Consider the following 18,402-nt stretch of genomic DNA (forward strand, 5'->3'; position numbering starts at 1 on the left):
TATTATGTATGAATGAATATATGAATAGAGTCATAAGTGTTATATATTACTTTGTGTGCTAAGGGTATATGTAATTATATGATGATAACATATAAATTATATGAATTAGATTCAAGTGAATAAATGAAAAGTGAGATAAACTAAGCAGGATTGACATATATGATAATATGTGAATATGATATAAGTTAGGAGATATTGACATAAATGAGTATTTGAATATGTTAGATAAGTACTATAGGAAGGATTTTATGTTAAGTGGAACTATGATCTAAAATTTGTTAAATTCTTATATGATATGAAGTATAGTACGAAGATATCGAAAATCATATGAGGATGTTATAGGAGCTATGTAATAATAAGTTATGAGAATATATGTTTATGTGGCAAATTATGTAAAAATGAACTAATGGAATATAATAAATATGATATAGTGATTATGTGAAACTAGGAAGGTAAACTATATGGCATTGATGTATAAACTATATGAAAAGGAGTACATGATGGAGTAATAAATTATAGAAATTGATATAATAAAATTATATGAATAAGTGAAAGAGTAAAATAAGTTAAGTAATGTTGATATAAACTATATTATGAATTAGTGATATAAGAATATGATATAAAATATGCAATAAGAATCGATATGTTATATGATAAATATGAACATATGAGAATAAGAGATAAGATATGTGACTATGAGTACTTGAATACGTATCTATGTGATGTGACCTATGAGATCATATGAAATATTATGTGACTATGTGATTATATGAAAAAGAATACATGTATACGTGTTATGTGAATGTGAATCATATGAAAATGTTCTATGTGCAAGTGAATCATATGACTATATGAATCTGTGAAATGACATAAATGATAATGCCCATGTTATGTGTCATGAGAGCTAGGGGTATAGTTGGCATGCCAAGAGTCGAGGGTTCTACATGGTCCTTTGGGACATATATGTAATCCTTTGGATTATATATGTGGTACTTCGGTAAAGTTATTTGGTCCATTGGAATATGTATATGGTTCTTAAGGAGTGGTCCTTCGGGACATATGTGATATGTGGTCCTTCGGGACATAGTCGTCTATCGGGACATAGTGGTCCTTCGGGACAAATTCTAAGTGCCCCTAGTGGGATTTTATACGAGCTGTGGTGATAGCATATGTGCACAACCTCTATAAACTCACATATCTGTAGTTCTCACATGTTTACATGGGCTAATGTAAAGATATTATAAATGAACTTGGTATGATTAAATGTTTGTTTCTTTGTGAATGGATATAAGTGATATGATGATGTGTACATGGTTTGGTCAAGAATGTTCAATAAAAGAGTATATGATTAAGAAATTTAAATGAAAATAATACTAATAATGATAAGAATAAAAATAGTGTGACTAATGATAATGATAGTATAAATATATGCATGTTTGTAAAGGTTATATGAATTGTTATATGATTTGCATAATATTAATGTGTGAATTGTTCGTGCATTGTTAGATAATTTAAAGTTTTTTTGTATTCATTTTATATGTCTCACTAAGTCATAGACTTAACGTGTGAATGTTTCACACGTAGGTTTCGAGGAGATTATGGAGCGAAGAGGATCAAGACAGGTCAGATTCTCCTTTCTAAAGATCAGATCAAAAATGTATTTAAATACATGTATTTTTGTTACATAGAATGTAGTTGGTATGTATTCTAAAGATTTGAATTGTATAAGCTCTTATTTGTTTTGTAAACCAATTGATTTTAATTATGTAAAATATTCATTTTCTTGAATTGTGAATTTAAATTTTAATCAATTTGTAAAGGAAAACGTTTTAAAAGGTCAATGTGACACCTTGGACTCGGATACGGGTTGAGAGTGTTACACTTCAGGTCTTAAAAAACCCAAAATCACACCATCTATCTCGTATATTAACTCTGAACGAGTTAGCTTGAATCCCTTGAAGAGGTCGCGACATCTCTTTGACACAAAATAATTCATGGGTTCTAGAGAAGATTGTTACAGACATTTCATTTAATGCAACAATTATTTTTAGATCTGTAACTAATTTTGGGTGATAGACATGACTGTTTTGGATCCAAGTTTGAGCTTGTCCCCTGAGTTTGGCAAGAAGCGCTCCTAAACGAAAATATGTCGTTTTAACCAAAGTTGTTACTGGTAAATGGCATGCCCCCTTTAAGGTTGAATTGATAGCCTTAGTCAAGTTGGTCGTCATGTGTCCATATTGATATCCACCATCATATGCATTTATTCATATTTTTTGATGATGAGGCTAATGTAACCGTATCCTTCCTCATTTTTTCCTCTCAAATCTTGAAGCATGGACTCAAATGCTTTAGATAATAGTATGTAACATGAGCATCAAATGTAGAACTTACTGTTAAGTTTCCATAAAAAATGAAAATGATATAAAAATAAAAAAATGGCATTTTGATATACTCATGCACACAAGTAATTGACGTTCATCTTTCTTCTTGAACCTTCTATGATAGTTAGCATCAATGTGTCAAATACAGTACCGATGTTGGACATAAGGTGGTTTCCATATTGGACCCAAAGAATCTATTGTTGCTTTAACCCCAGCTCCGCAATCTGAAATGTCTCGTCGATTTGGAACACGGGCTTGCAGTATTTCACAGCATTAATGCACCGTGGGTAAGTCAAAAAAATCCGATATAATTGGCATCGATCACGAAGCACTCGATCATTGTGGTATGCATGGTAAATTTTGACGACAATTATCTCTGGATTCAATCTGCGCTCTACCCTAAACCAACTTGGTAGTTCATTCTAAGATGCATCCCATTTCCCGTGAAGTTTTTTAATGGTATTCTGTTTTGCCTTCCATACTTTCCTGTATGAGATGGTATACTCATACTGCAATTGTATAGCTAAAATCAGCACTGCAATAGTTATGGGAGCTTACTTTTACCATGGGCATGATGGCTTGACAGATAATATCGGAGTCCAAGTTGGGATGATCCTAGTTGATTCCTCCAGGATATCATGTGTGAGGACCATTGTATACTGTTACTTCCCATATATTATTTTTCCTCTTCCTCTTTGATACACGAACCATCCAATTGCATCCATTATTACGTTGGACATAGTGGTAGACATACTTTTCGGTGGTGTAACGCTCGACTCTGGACTGAACATAATTATGAATGTTGTAATTCTTAATTTCCATCATCGCTTCTTCTTTGCATGGAAACTCCATTCCTTTATATAAATCATCATCATTGACTGATGAGTTAAATCCGTAGTCACCTACATTAGACATATCCATAAATTCTAGCCCGTACATTGCACCATAGTCAGCTTCATACATGTGTATTGGAGGTTCGGTGTGTACTGTCCATGTTGAACTGCGGTGATTCTGGCTGAACGAATAGTCAAGTCTCAGCATCATCCGCACCTGGTTCACGAAGAGATTCTTCTGGAAGAGATGAGGGTTCCTCCCTGATGTCAACATTTAGGTCAAACAAGCTGGTAGTTGTATGCATTCCCCTTGAATTTGAAGGCATCTCGACATTGAGGTCGAAGAAGCTCACAGTTGAATGCCTCCCTCTGGAACTTGAAGGCATCGTGTCAAATGGGTACTGCACAGATTGTTTCATCGATGGCATCTCCATATTCAGGTCAAATAAAATGGTAGATGAATGCCTTCCCCTTGAACTGGACGCTATGTTTCCATATGGATTGTTTGTGGACCACTTCGGTACAGATAGTAAGAAGTTGTTGATGAATGTCTCCGTATTGAACTTGATGGGATGACACCATGATGTGGATTTCCCATTAACGAATTAAAATCATTACATATTACTTGAGTTGGGTTGTCAACATGATCAGCTTGTTGAGTCAGCCCATAGTGGGAGCATAATGACATACCACGAACAACATGCACTTCAAAAAATTTCGCATACATCTATGTATCAGTGTCTGAATATTGATTTTGAGAATCAACCATCATAGAAACATCGTCATGGTTGGATAGTTCGAATGTTGTATAAGTTAACGGAAATACTATAGTTGGAAATCTATACTGAAGTGAGGACAATCTTCTAGTACTTTCAACATGAACCTTCCTTGAAATTTTCATTATCAGCTCCTCAAGAGTGATGTTTCTCTTGAAAGATATTCTGACAAAATGATTTGATGTGAAGATGAAGTCATTTTTATCTTCCCGGATTTCTCCATCATAGTAAACAATAGTTGAAATACGCCTCATTTTGAGAGTTTGAAAGTTTGAGAGTCTTATATCTGCAAAAACAATAGTTGAAATACACCTAATTAAATAAATAGTATATTAAAATAAAATATAAACTAATCAAAAAAATTTAAAAATTTTCATAATAATTTAAATAACATAATTTTATATTGTTACCGTATCGGAAAAAATATCTTGAGGTATGATCCTAATTTCCAATTTTGCAACCAAAAAAATAATATAAAATAATTAGTACAATAAAATTTATTAAATAATCATATATAAAAATAAATATAATATAATAAAAAAATAGATTTACCTTACAACAAAAATAGAAGGAATTAATAAAAACAAAAATAAGCAAGTAATTTTGATGTGGTGATGTTTGCATAGAGAGGGTTCTTATTTATAGGGGATGAGAAGGGTTTCAAAGTCGAGCTGCTCGGATGGTACCAATAATGGAAGGAGTGGATCATCATCTGCGCCTTACGTACAAGTCATAAATCCCGCGAAGGAACGGATGATGATCCGTGCCTTTCTTGACGTGGCACCAACTCGGACAGAAACCTATGAATGGCTATCCACGCTTTGTTAGAAAGTGTGCTAGATCGGTAATATTAGGAGAAAGGATGCCTCACATGTAATTATTAAATGTATGGGTGATATTTTGGTAAAAACATTGTATCTTTACCTATTATAACTATATCGACAAGCGAACCACAATGGAAAATGAAATTATTGAACAACCACCGACAATCGTAAATTAGATTCGAATGTCATGAGACAACTATCTTCGAACAAACTACATATCCACTTCCAATTCGAGGATCCAAAGCAGTGCATGTCAGTAGAATAATAAATAAACATCATCGAGGCGATGTCAAATCATACTCTAAGAAAATAAAACCAAAAAAATGATTGATAGAAAAGATCACAACGTATCAAAAGACAAAGAAAAACATGTTATAAAAATAGATAAATATGTGTCATAAAGATGAACTTATTAAAAACCAAACTATTAAAAAAATAAAAAAGATCAATGAGAAGTTGATCATTAGATTTTTTTCTATGAATAAAATAAAAATATAAAAGTAAAATGAGAGCAATGTGAAAAAGATTATCTAAAGATCTCTCTCAATTAAGGTTTATGTATTTATAATGACTTCAGCTCGTAAGATTATTATTATTACTTGTAAGTCAACAAGTAAAATGGATCTAATAGTTAAATCTCAAATTTCTTTCTGATAAATTATGCGGACTTATCAGAAGTTTTGTTTCTACATTGTAGATGATTAAGGTAATCATGTGTGCTTGAAGGATGTGAGTCCTTCAAAAACTCTAATAAATAAAATAATCTTTCCAAAGATATTATCTATCAAAGAGTTGATAATTTATAATGGTGAAAATTTTAATGGTAATATTGACGTATTATCATAAAATTATGTTATGGCATCATTGAAAAATAAAAAGTATTATATTAATAATTTTGTTATTTTTTAACGATAAGATATTAAATTTAACTTTAAATGAAATGTTAAATATGATTTAAAAATATAATATAAATATTAAAATTAAAAAATAATAATAATTTAAGTGATATACGTGTAGTTTACCCTATTAACTATTGTAATGTTTTTTGGGATGTGACAATTGGACACGTGTGATCTCACAACAACAATTTTAATGGTTGGAAATTGTCAATAAAGACCTATTTTTTTCTTTTTTAAATTTGGGGTCCAAATGTATTTTCACTTAGATTTTTTTAATTGTTAAGGGCATAAACTAAAGTGTTAGGTTTGTTTGTTTGGTTCTGAATGGAATCATTCAACGTTGAATGTTGAATTGTTTAACATTTAGACTGTTTGTTTTTCACCTCTGAATGATTCAGTATTGACTGATTCAGCAAAACAGTGTTGAATGATTCAGTACAGAAATACATTCTAAATGATTCAGAGTCATTATCAAACAGCATGTTACATTCAGTGTTAATTCATACAGATCCTCTAAATCATTCAGTATTTGAATCATTCAGCGCTTAATCATTCTGAAATAAACAAACAACACCTTAATTTTATAATTTGGGAAAAGAAACACAGAGATCGTTTCATGTCTTTAGCTTTGGATTTTGAATTTTGAGAGTCATCGATGATGACGAACTGCTACACAAATTTTCAATAGGCGTAGGCGATGGATTTACTTTTGTGAATTGCCAGAACTGGCCACTTTCACTGTCGAATTACTCAAATTTGGATGATTTTAAAGGGCCTTGTCCTACCGAGGTGATCAAATGTTATATATTCAAAGAAAACAGTTAATCAAACCGATTTTTTTTAATAATTAATTGAACTGAACAAAATTTGATTTATCAATCAGTTAATCGAAATAACATAAATTTATAAATAATATATATTATATATTTTAATATTTTCAATTAATTCATTTAGTTGGATCGTTTAATTCAATTAAAACTAAAGTTTAAACACTGATAAGGCTAAACTAATATAAAAATAATATATTTAATATTTAATAATTTCAATTAATTCGATTAATATGATTAACCGACAAATTTTTAACTGAATTAACCGATAACCAAAGTTTTAAAAAAAGCATCCACCATTAACCGACTAATCCTAAAATTAACCTAGTGATTTATCTAAAAAACTACAATTTAATCAATTAAATTGATTTTAACCAAAGTTTGAACACCTCTAATCATACGCACAGAGATTCGTCTAATATCCACGTCAAGGACATAGTGTACTCCATGGTCCGATGATACTTGACGTATTTTTTAATCAATAACACGTGTAAACTTTTATGAACTTAGATCAAGAAAATAATATATTTTAGATGTTTATTTTGATAAAAAAATACTTCATATATCTAGATGAAAATAATGACAATTTTAAATATTTACTTTGATAAAAAATAATGGTTAAAATAATGTTTCAATTTTTTTTACTAAAATAATCTATCTCAATCATTATTTTTAAGATTATGGCAATTGTTACATACTTTCGGACTACAAGAGTGCATGAAATCTTTAATTGAAAATTCCAAAATTAACATACGTCTTTATTTTTTAGTATCATCGAAAAATTGAATTCACATGATGTTCCTGACATCTTCTCATTGACACTATAATAATAATCCTAAATCAAGAAATAATATGATGAGAATCTTATACGAAAATTCTCACTATTATACGTGTAACACCCATAACTCATATATATCTTGTAATACGAGTTACATATGTCACGTCAATTCAACTGACATTGGTTGAACTTAAATGCTTAAAAATTTTGTTTCATTTAATAATTTCCTTTTGACTTAAAAACATTTTTTCCTTAACCATATAAATTTATAAAATAAGGTTTGACCATTGAAAATTAATCTGATTTTCGTCTGTAAATAGTAATTGATAATTAGGTAGTTCAGTGTTGTTTCATATCCAAACACAACGGCCTAATTCCACTTATTTTTTTAAACCATTTAAAATATAACTTTTTTATATTATTCACTCATAAATACGATTAATACTAAGATTAATCAAAACAACAAAAAATAATCCTAATTACTATTACAAACCCTTTTTAAAATAAAATTGATAAAAAATCCAACAAATATAATGTACCTATCACTAATAAGTCAAAGTTAGAATGTCTTACTGATATTGTCAATATGTTTGATTTTGCATAAGATGCTGACAAACTTCTCACTTCATGACATCTACTTTATTCGAACCTACGCATGAAAATCATCACGCGTTAAGTAAAATTTAGTGAGGCAGAAATATAATTAAAGAGATATAAAACCATAAATTTCATAAAATATAAGAAACAAACTATAATTTAAATAAAAACAATTAAAACTTCAAACCGGATTAATCATGCCGTTTTTCCTTCTGAAAACCTGAGAATCATCATCTCATGATTTCATCAAAAAAAACATGTAAGTCATCATTAAATATCATAAATAAATTTTGTTCTTATCATTCAAACATGTTTCAAAACTTTCTTTTCAATTCTATGTTCCTTTCTTTCACATACTCTCATAACTTTCACATTTACTATTATAGCCCGATGTATATGTAAGAGAATATAATGTACGTGAGTTTAAGGTGCGCACTTGGCATAACACGGTGCTGAATCATAACTGAAACTGATATATAATGCACTTCAGTGCAATCATAACCTAAATAAGCACCAACGGTGTTGAACATTGATATACAAATGTATCAAAGCTGAACTGATAACTGAACATTGATACACGAATGTACCAAAGCTGAACTGATAAGAACTCACTTAATGGCATGCTAAATGTACATACGACTCTCAATGCAACATATAATGGGCTTATATTTATCGTCACATAATCATTTATTAAATTGTATCTGATAACTGTAAATATTTAGAATTCATCATCATAAATATCATACTTGGGTCGTTCATACCCAAATCATTCATAAAACTTAGTAAAACAAAATATTATATAAACATTACATACTGAAAATTTATAAATTATACTAGAAAATAAAATGAGGTTGACTTATCACAAGTCGTCCTCGACTATAACAATAATCAAATAAACAAATTGGATTCACTTTAACACTTTATTATTATTATTTTAAATCAAAATATAACTCTCACTTAGCTTTAGATATAAATCCTTTGTCTTCCATTACTTTCAATATACAATTTATCAAAATTCTATATTTTGGCAATTTGCACTACTATCAAACAAATATTGTTCTGTATTAATTAATATACTGAAAAATTATTTTGTTTGCACTAATGAAAACTAAACTCGAATACGAATAACCTGATAAGGCACTCTGTCTGGTTCCACTTGTACAATTTATAGGGAATTTTCAAAGTTGAATGATAGAAGTTGTTTCTACAAAATCTCCTGCCTTATTTTCTGACCTATAATCGATTAAAAATTCATATCTTTTTGTATACTCGAAATCAGTCACCGTCTATTTTAAACGAATCTAGACTGATATAAAAATCTAACGGTATAAAGATCGTCCTCTAATAAATTTTGTATAATTTATGGTGAATTTCTAAACACATTGTTTGAATTCAAATTTCTAGACAACTTTCCTTAATTAGCTTCTTTAGCTTAATTTCATAATTCTATAAGCTTAATAAATAGACCTTTAGGCTAGAATCACAATTTCACATAACATTAGGAGTCAATTCTTACCGTAGTAACTCCATCACTGACTCATCGCAAGTCAATGTTTATATCATAATACAAACACAAATTAAATGCACTCACTTTTGTTTCGCTATTGAACATTCTTTACAATAATTTTCTCAATCCCATACTTTTTCATTCCCTTCAAGCTACTCGAATCACTAGATTTACCTTGATCTGATGACATTATATAATATCATAAAATATTCAAACTATATTTTAGCATTGAACTAATATAATTTAAACTTAAATATAAAATTCGATAGAAATAAATCCGATACTTAAATCGATATAAAACTAAATCATATTCCCATCAAAATTTGAAACTTCTCAAAATACTTATTCAATCTTATGAATATTTATTTTCTCCATCAACCCTTCAACATTTGCCAACTACACAATCAAACCACTAATTATGAATTCTTTCTAGAATTCACCTTAACTTTTCTATTAACTTCATAATGATCCTTTACCATTATGATTATTTTACATTAATAACATAAAATTTCCATCACCTCAATAAAATATTTAAAAACACTCAAAAGCTTGCAAATTCATCCTTAACTTTCTGAAACTTTTCAATTTCAACACCTAATTTGATAAACTTGAAATTCGATCCCAACTCAACATTTAAACTAAAAAAATCAGCACATAAATAAGATTTCCAGCAGTGTATTATTTTACTCAAATGGTGCTTTCACATTTAAAAACTTGAAATCAAGTTCCTATATTTCTTAGACTTTTTGAATTCCACCCCTAAATTTTACCTAACTTGAAATTTGGTTCCAACCAACTTTGTAACTTAATTTTCCAGCATCTTAATACTAAATATTATCATTGAATACTCCAAATCTCACATTTATACAATAATGTCCCAAAATCCTTAAAACTTGTAAACTAGCCCTTTTTCATTTTCAAGGTTCCAAATTGATCTCCAAATAACATAGAATACTTCTAATATCATTTCTAATTCATAGGAAAATTTTCACATTTTTCCCAAATTCCTCCCTATGGCCGAATACAACAAGTCTTTTAGGACTTGATTTTCATTTCAAGCATGAATTCAACTTTCTTAGATTAAATTCATGTTACTCTAACCATAACAACATCAAATTAAACCAAATTAAACCAAATTAAACCAATATCCTAAAATCCTAGGTATGGTCGAATCCTATACAAAGCACTACACATGATTTTAAACATCACACATGCTTGAAAATTAATCTTCAACATCAAAAACCTAAAAATCCTTTATCAATTCTTCAAAATCACAAAACCTTACATAAACCCTAACTTTCAATCTCAACACATAAGCATCTTCACTATGAAATATTGGTACCAAATGATAGAGAATTTGATGTAGAACATTTTTCTATTTCACAACTTTTTCCAAAATATTACTAAAATAGCTCAAAAAATGAAAAGAATTTTTTTTACTTACCTTGAAGGGGTTCACGGCAGCAGCTGTCGGAGGAAGAAGAAATCTAAATTTTTTTAGACATTTTCTAGTACACATGACAATTTAACCAATTTAGTTGAATTTAAAATTCAATTCTTGAAAATTTTCATTTTTACCATTATTGAATCTTAAAATTTATCAAATGTCATTTTCATATTCTCCATTAAAATATTTTTTAATCAAAGATGAATCAATTTGACTTTCTAATTTGGCCATGCAATTTTCGAAATTTGTATTTTAGTCATTAAAATTCCACTGTTCGGTCAAATATGAAAAATTGTACAGTTATGAGCCAAATTTCTCTGATCTAAAATATGAAAATAATATTTCTAACCATTTTCTAACATCTTTCAAATTTTCTTAAAATTCCGGTTCGATCTGATTATATGATTTTAATACCGAATTTTATCGCTTTATAGTTTTTAACACAAATTTTATACCGAAAATCAGATTCCCACAAAAATCCTCGTTTTAAACCAAACGGTTCATTTACGAACTAAAACCTATAACTTTTAAAAATTACAATCCCGGTCCCTAAACATTTAAACTTTATACTTTAACCATTAAACTTTCAAATTTTTTATTTTAGTCACTAGTTAAAATTTGAGTATTACAATACGTGAAAAAGAAAACAGTGAAAAATACAGTATACTTTGAGGTACCTATTATTAAATTAAACGAATTACAATTATAGGAGGACCATACCCGTCTTTTTCCCTTGAATTCCATCATTTTCCAAAATTTCAAAAAAATTTCCCACTTCACCCTATATTAAAATATCCTTCTCCGAAAGTCTCGCTGCTTTCGAATTCTGTCCGAACTTGTTTAATATAAGCTCTAAGCATTGCACGCCAATGGGAGCAACCGAGAACATCTGGACCGCCATGGAAGCAAACCGTGCCAAGCAAAGCGTCAACGGCGTTTCAACCGTCGACGATTCAATCCCTCACTCTAATCTCTTGGTTGATACCGCTCTTTCTTTTCCCCTCATGGTCCCTCGCGTCATGTTCGTCTTTCTTTTCTCTTCTCCGTTTCTTGCTTTTTTCTCTCGTTTCTATCGCTTAGCTTGTTATATAGGCTTTGATTCTCATTTGAAAACATCGGATCTTCGATATTTGCTTCGTTATGTTTAAGTTAATTACAAGCAGCTCAAACGCCCCGGAAATTCGAGTTTGTTTTGACTTTTTTGACATTTTTCTCGGTTTATACATCTTTGCAGCGCGTTGTGTAAGGATCTGTTTCCGAAATGGGCGAATTATAACGAGTCCTGCTTCTCCGTCGAAACTGTATCAGGCGGCATCACGAATCTTTGTGAGCGCTTTGCTTTTTTATGTTTGTTATATTTTTTATGGAAACTTTTGCTCTCTCCAGATTAGCGAGCTAAATTGATTTGTAGTATTCATATTTATTGGACCAGATTTTCATACTTAATTTACAGTTATTGCGTTTTAAATTGGAAAAGAAAAAAGGAAAAAGGAAAAAGGAATGGTCCGTATTTAGAGCTGCAAAACCAGAGTTTGGTTGCCTTTTGTGTTTATTTTATACAGTTATATTTTCTGCTTCTGTTTTCTGTTTTTGATCCATTTTGTGGCAGATTATTCACTAACCATGAACAATTTAATGCAGTGCTAAAGGTTTCTGTGAAGGAAGAAAATGGAGAAAATGTGTCTGTAACAGTTAGATTATATGGACCTAACACAGATTATGTCATCAACCGGGAACGTGAGTTGACGGTATTTTCCGATGCTTTTTGTTACTTTTTATTTGTAGAAAATTTTCCTTATGGAGAATTGCAATTTTAGTTCATGGATTTTGGTAGGTATAATATAAAGTGCTAAAACATTGCTTAAAAATTTACGCAAAACTTGTCAGTGTTGTGTTTCCTAGCTCTAAACTCTGAATCTTCTCTGGAAGTGTTTTGGTGAACTAAGGTGTCAATGACTTCATGGATATGTAGTCTGGTTTAGCCAAATGAATTGTTTATTTTTTATTTGTTTTGATATTATCTTGCTTACATGCATTTAGTAGGGATATGCTAACAATTTCAGGTACGATGGGAATTCAAAAGATAGTTTTGTACGTCTTTTGGTGTTTTTGGAACTAAATTATTGCTAGTTATGATGGTGCATCCAACTCTTTTTTTTTTAGTTTTTTTGGTTCCATCAATGCCTTTCTGTTTGATGACCTTTTCATTTCATTCTAAATTTGCATCTTGATATTGTGTTTAGGCAATCAAATACCTCTCGGCTGCAGGATTTGGTGCCAAATTGCTTGGTGTATTTGGAAATGGGATGGTACAATCTTTTATAAATGCACGTACCTTAACTGCATCAGGTAAGCATGAGAGGTCTGCTATGGGAGTAGGCATTGCACATGAAGTTGTATTCTTTAAACACCGGTTATTTGGGAGGGTTTATGCCTGTGAGCATCTTGGTTTCATGTTCTATGTTCGCAACATCAGTAACAAAGTTATCTGCCTCTTGAACCTTTTATGGTCCTATTTATTTCATGACTATCATCAATATTTGGCCTAGATGCCACAATTAATTAGTCTATTAGGCATTGACTTCTGTGGCAACTAATTTCTACCATTAATACTGACAATTGTTGTACTTGAACTGCCATTTATTGTTGGGCCTGCTAGCTGTGAACTAATATACTTTTTACGTATTTTCCCCCTTGCCAGACATGAGAAAGCCAAAGCTGGCTTCTGAAATTGCTAAGCAACTTCGAAGATTCCATCAAGTGGAAATTCCAGGTTCTAAAGAACCTCAACTATGGGTTGATCTCTTTAAGTTCTTTGAGAAAGGTTTGAGAACCGACTTCTTTTACATGTTTCCGTAAAAAAATGAAATGGACAGTCTTCTGGTTGTTGTGGCTCTGATATTTGTCTTCTTTGTTTTGTTTATCTTCAACTTTTGGCTTTTTGGAGAGTATCACTTGTCTGGAGTTTTGATTGATTATGTCTGCTTTTGCCAATTGTCATTAGCAATGTTGGGGCTGGACTCATTTAGTTTTCTCTTAAGATTATTACCTAGCAGCATTCGATGTATATCTAACCCATGAAGCCTCCCTTTGCAGCATCTTCTCTCCAGTTTGAAGATACTGATAAACAGAAGATATACGAGACAATTTCGTTCGAGGAAGTGCATAGGGAAGCTACACAGCTTAAGGTAAGATCTCTTTTTTTTTCATCTGGTGCTGATGAAGGGAAGGTGCTATGTATCTCTGATTATATGTTTTGATTCAACATCAACAAGTTTATCTGTTTACAAGAGTGTCTCTTGATGATGGAGCAGGAATTGGCAGGCCTTCTCAATGCTCCAGTGGTGTTTGCTCACAATGATTTACTTTCTGGTAATTTGATGCTTAATGATGAACAAGGTATGCCTGATCTTACAATTTTGAGTTTGTTCCTGTGCCAGCCTGGCATCTTTCTTCTCGTCCTGTTCACACTCAAAGAAGGTCCATATGTGATATTCATGTTTAGGTTGTATCTTTTGCACTCATATTTCAAGATGAGTTCAGTGTCCTTATCCTAGCATATTTCCATATTGTTGATATTGGGTTTAGTTTTTGCACTTTGTACAATCAATAGATAAACATATTATCAGTAGCAACAAGTGAAGCAACACTGCTGGTTAGGCATAACATAAACGATATCTACAAACTATTGCATAATGGTTCTTAAAGATAGAACATTACGCGGTGGTAGATCTGACAATGTTAAGTTGTAAACAGGAAGCTTGGTTGGCATAGTCATGGATGTCAATATGGGTGCAGTGCAGTGTCTTTATCCAAAGAAATTTTCAGTTGCTGATATTGGGTTTGATTGTCGCTCTAGAGAATATATTTAATGAAAACTGAACCAACACTGCTGGTTAGACATATGAAGGAATAATAGTATCTGTAAACTATTGCATAGTAGTTCTTAAAAAACAAAACACCAATGCATGCAGAATTGAGAATATTCCAATGCCAATACGAGATCTAGCGGGTATATAGGCTGTTAGCAATGTGTAAATCCTGCAAAAATGTAACAATAAGTTTTACCAGATTTTTCTTAAAGATAAGGCCTATTGACCACATGATGCCATATTTGACCTTTCTTTTGTAATTGTCTATCTCCAACCAAAATAAGTTTGTGTAGTATGCCTTAGATATGTTTGCCACATTCTTCAAAGCATGCAAGAATCAAAGGGGGAGAAAAAAAAGATGAGAAAGAAATGCATCCATATGTGGGCATTTTCATATCTTATTACTTGAAACTACATCAGTTGTGCACTAGTCAGCATCCAAGAAATATTGTCAATACTTTTATCTAATACGAAATACACCCTCAAAACAAGTGCAAAGTAGTGTGTGGTATGACACACATTCAAGGATGTACTATTTGGCTATACCTTTATCCCTGTAAGAAGTTTATTATTAATCTTATTGCTTACCAGAAAGTTAGAAACACTGGGTTGTTACCATGATAAACAAATAGGAACAGGACGTCTCACGAAACCAGTAACCTAAAGACGGAAGAATGTGCTATTGAGTTGGTGTCTAACTATTGGATGGAACTTAAGAATATTGTTTCAATTTTTGTGTGCTGACTTAATTATTAATGTTGTTAATGTCCAGAAAAACTCTACTTCATAGACTTTGAGTATGGGTCTTACAACTACAGAGGGTATGACATCGGAAATCACTTCAATGAATATGCAGGCTATGACTGTGACTATAGCTTGTACGTTTCTTTCTACTATATTTTCTGCATTGCGATTCTCCATGATTTCTTGTGCAACAATGATGAATTCTTGAATAGATTGGCGTTTACCTACTGATTATCAAACATGGTGTCAATGCACAGGTATCCCAGTAAAGATGAACAATATCATTTTTTTAGGCATTACTTACAACCTGAAAAACCATACGAGGTAAGGGCATCTCTTAGTTATTTTTACATGTTTTCTCGAGCATTCTTTGCGTGCGTGTTCAGTTAGAATATTCGTTATCATATTAGAAAGGTCTTAGAACCATAGTAACTTGGTTATCAGCAAGCGTGCAGATAATCACGTGTTTGTGATTTAAGGCTTCAAACTATGAAACGCAAATTGAATATTGCTATAACTCGATCTTGTTTACGTATTTTCCTTTAAAGAGTCTTTCGTACTGACGGATATAGTTAGATTTTATAACTTATACTGTGTTTTATGTTTCCAAATTGAAAAATCTATACACTAAAGCTCCTTTTATTAACCACAGGTATCCGAAAAAGATCTTGAAGCTCTCTATGTGGAGGCAAATACGTTCATGTTAGCTTCACATATATATTGGGCATTATGGGCCATAATCCAGGTATCTTCATTCCCCAACTATGCTTGTTCTTTTCATTCCCCAGAAACCATGACATCCATCTTGAGACATTTTTTTCCTTCTAATCATAGGCAAGGATGTCTCCAATTGATTTTGATTATATCGAGTATTTCTTCTCGCGGTACAACGAATACAAGAAGCAGAAGGAGATGTGCATCTCCCTTGCAAAATCTCACTTATCAGGATCTGGAAAAGCATAAGATTCTTAGCGTTTCCCACGAATAGTCGACTTCTATACATCATAGCTTTATATGTCGAGTATTTTGATTCCTTCTGTGCTAGTGATCTTGTTTAGTATATTCTCTTTGTGATTTGTAAGGTTTAACAGATTGGCAGAATAAAGCAATTTCAGGTGACCGTCTCGATATATCCTTTCGTCTTTCATGATCTCTTGGGATTTCACCGCAGCCAACAGATTGGATCAAGGTATTTTGTTAGCTGGTAATCGACTCCGCGTTGCACATTGAAACAGAAAACGTTATTAGTACCACTTCATAAATAAACGACCCCTTCAAATTCAATGGCACACTTCATCCTGAACTTGTTTTCCAGGACTTTATGACTTGGATCCTAAATGTGAATGATAATGTAATAAGAAAGCAATGTCGAATGTTCGAATGTAAAGCTGCAGAAATGTTGATTTAGAGATGATCTCATAAAACAACATTCATGAATATGGGATTTACTTGTAACTGTAAGCTTGTATCAGAAGAAATCCTTCGACTTAAAAGTTGCTTTATATCATAAGGTCCCATCAACTGTTGAATTACACTCATCTTTGGATTATAAGATCTTTTTCAATCAACTTTTATTTCTAGTGACCGACTCTAAATCAATGTATTTTTCGCATATGCAAAAGAAAGAAAAGCAACACAAAAATCAAGTTAGTATATAAATTATAAAATAGTGTAAGGGAAAATTGGCCAATAGGTCATGCAGGTAAAAATATAGTCAATTAGGTCTATCTTCAAAATTAATTTGGAATCTACGGTGAATGCTACAATACAGGGTAAACTTGTCATGCCCACGAAGTGACAAATTCCAATAAAAAATAATTTTTTAGAATTCGTCAAGCCCACGTGACGAATTCCAAAGTTACTATAACAAATGTTGTTATTCCCAAAATAAAATATCTAGTGTCGTATTGGACTAAATAATTAGCCCGCCTACGGGCCAAAATTGCGGAGTAAAACTTGTCGGACTCGTAAATAAATCTTACATGTACAACCCAATATGCTTTATTGAGGATAGGGATGTAAAATTAGGTAATCGTTCATGTTTAGTCGAATCCTGTCAGGTCGGGTCAAATTAGATACAAGTCGTGTCAGGTCAATTTTATGATTCAACTCAGATCAGGTCGGATCCTAGTCAAAATCAGTCTGGGTCATTTTAAGGTTGATTTGACATCAAATTCAATTTGGGTTTGGATCGGGTTAATTTTAGTTCGGATCAATGTCAATTCATGTCAAAATGGTTCAGGTCCGAATTAGTTAAATTCCAGGTTAATTTAGGTTCAGATGGACTTCAGTCGGATATCGTTTAGATCAAGTCACATCATTGACAAACAAAATTCAAGTTGGATCTTACCGAGTACGTATTGAGTTCAAATCGGATCATTTTTAGGTTAATTATTTTTTCGTCATTCATGAGCGACATTGTAATTTGTAATTGTATATAATTTGGAGTAAATTGAAAAAATATACATAATTATGGGTCAATTTTAATAAAAATATAATTTTAAGGACTAAATTGAGCAAACATGAAATTACAAATTGAAATTTAAATAAATTAAACAACTAGCATGGATGAGGGATCAAATCAAAATAATTATAAAATGTTAAGTTAAAATTAATATAAAAATGGACTAATTTGAATTCATTTAAAAAGTTGGTGAACAAAAATTTATAAAGTTTGGGTATTATAGTAAAATTTTAAGGACCAAATTGATTAAACATGAAATTACAAAATATAATTTAAATAAATTAAATAATATACAAGGATCTAATTAAAACAACTATAATATATATATATATATATAGAAGTATATAATTAAACATGAGTGACTAAAATAAAAGATTCTAAAATTAACATTTAATTTAATAATTATGCACATTAAAGAGAGAAAGGAAAATTAAAAGTAATTAGAATGTG

The 18,402-nt window shown here is 31.2% G+C and overlaps 1 protein-coding gene across 1 annotated transcript; it reads left to right on the plus strand.

Moving 5' to 3' along the window:
* Positions 1 to 11,661: 11,661 nt before the first annotated feature.
* LOC120177585 (probable ethanolamine kinase) lies at positions 11,662 to 16,616 on the plus strand. Its single transcript, XM_039183681.1, has 11 exons — positions 11,662 to 11,893; positions 12,107 to 12,198; positions 12,514 to 12,620; positions 13,116 to 13,221; positions 13,574 to 13,696; positions 13,969 to 14,060; positions 14,187 to 14,271; positions 15,517 to 15,622; positions 15,746 to 15,812; positions 16,141 to 16,233; positions 16,323 to 16,616. The coding sequence occupies exons 1-11, from the start codon at positions 11,742 to 11,744 to the stop codon at positions 16,449 to 16,451; spliced, it is 1,152 nt and encodes a 383-aa protein (XP_039039612.1). The 5' UTR covers positions 11,662 to 11,741; the 3' UTR covers positions 16,452 to 16,616.
* Positions 16,617 to 18,402: the final 1,786 nt, after the last annotated feature.

This window comes from Hibiscus syriacus, unplaced genomic scaffold (genome assembly GCF_006381635.1).
Source record: "Hibiscus syriacus cultivar Baekdansim isolate YM2019G1 unplaced genomic scaffold, ASM638163v2 tig00112293_pilon, whole genome shotgun sequence".
Classification (NCBI taxonomy): domain Eukaryota; kingdom Viridiplantae; phylum Streptophyta; class Magnoliopsida; order Malvales; family Malvaceae; genus Hibiscus; species Hibiscus syriacus.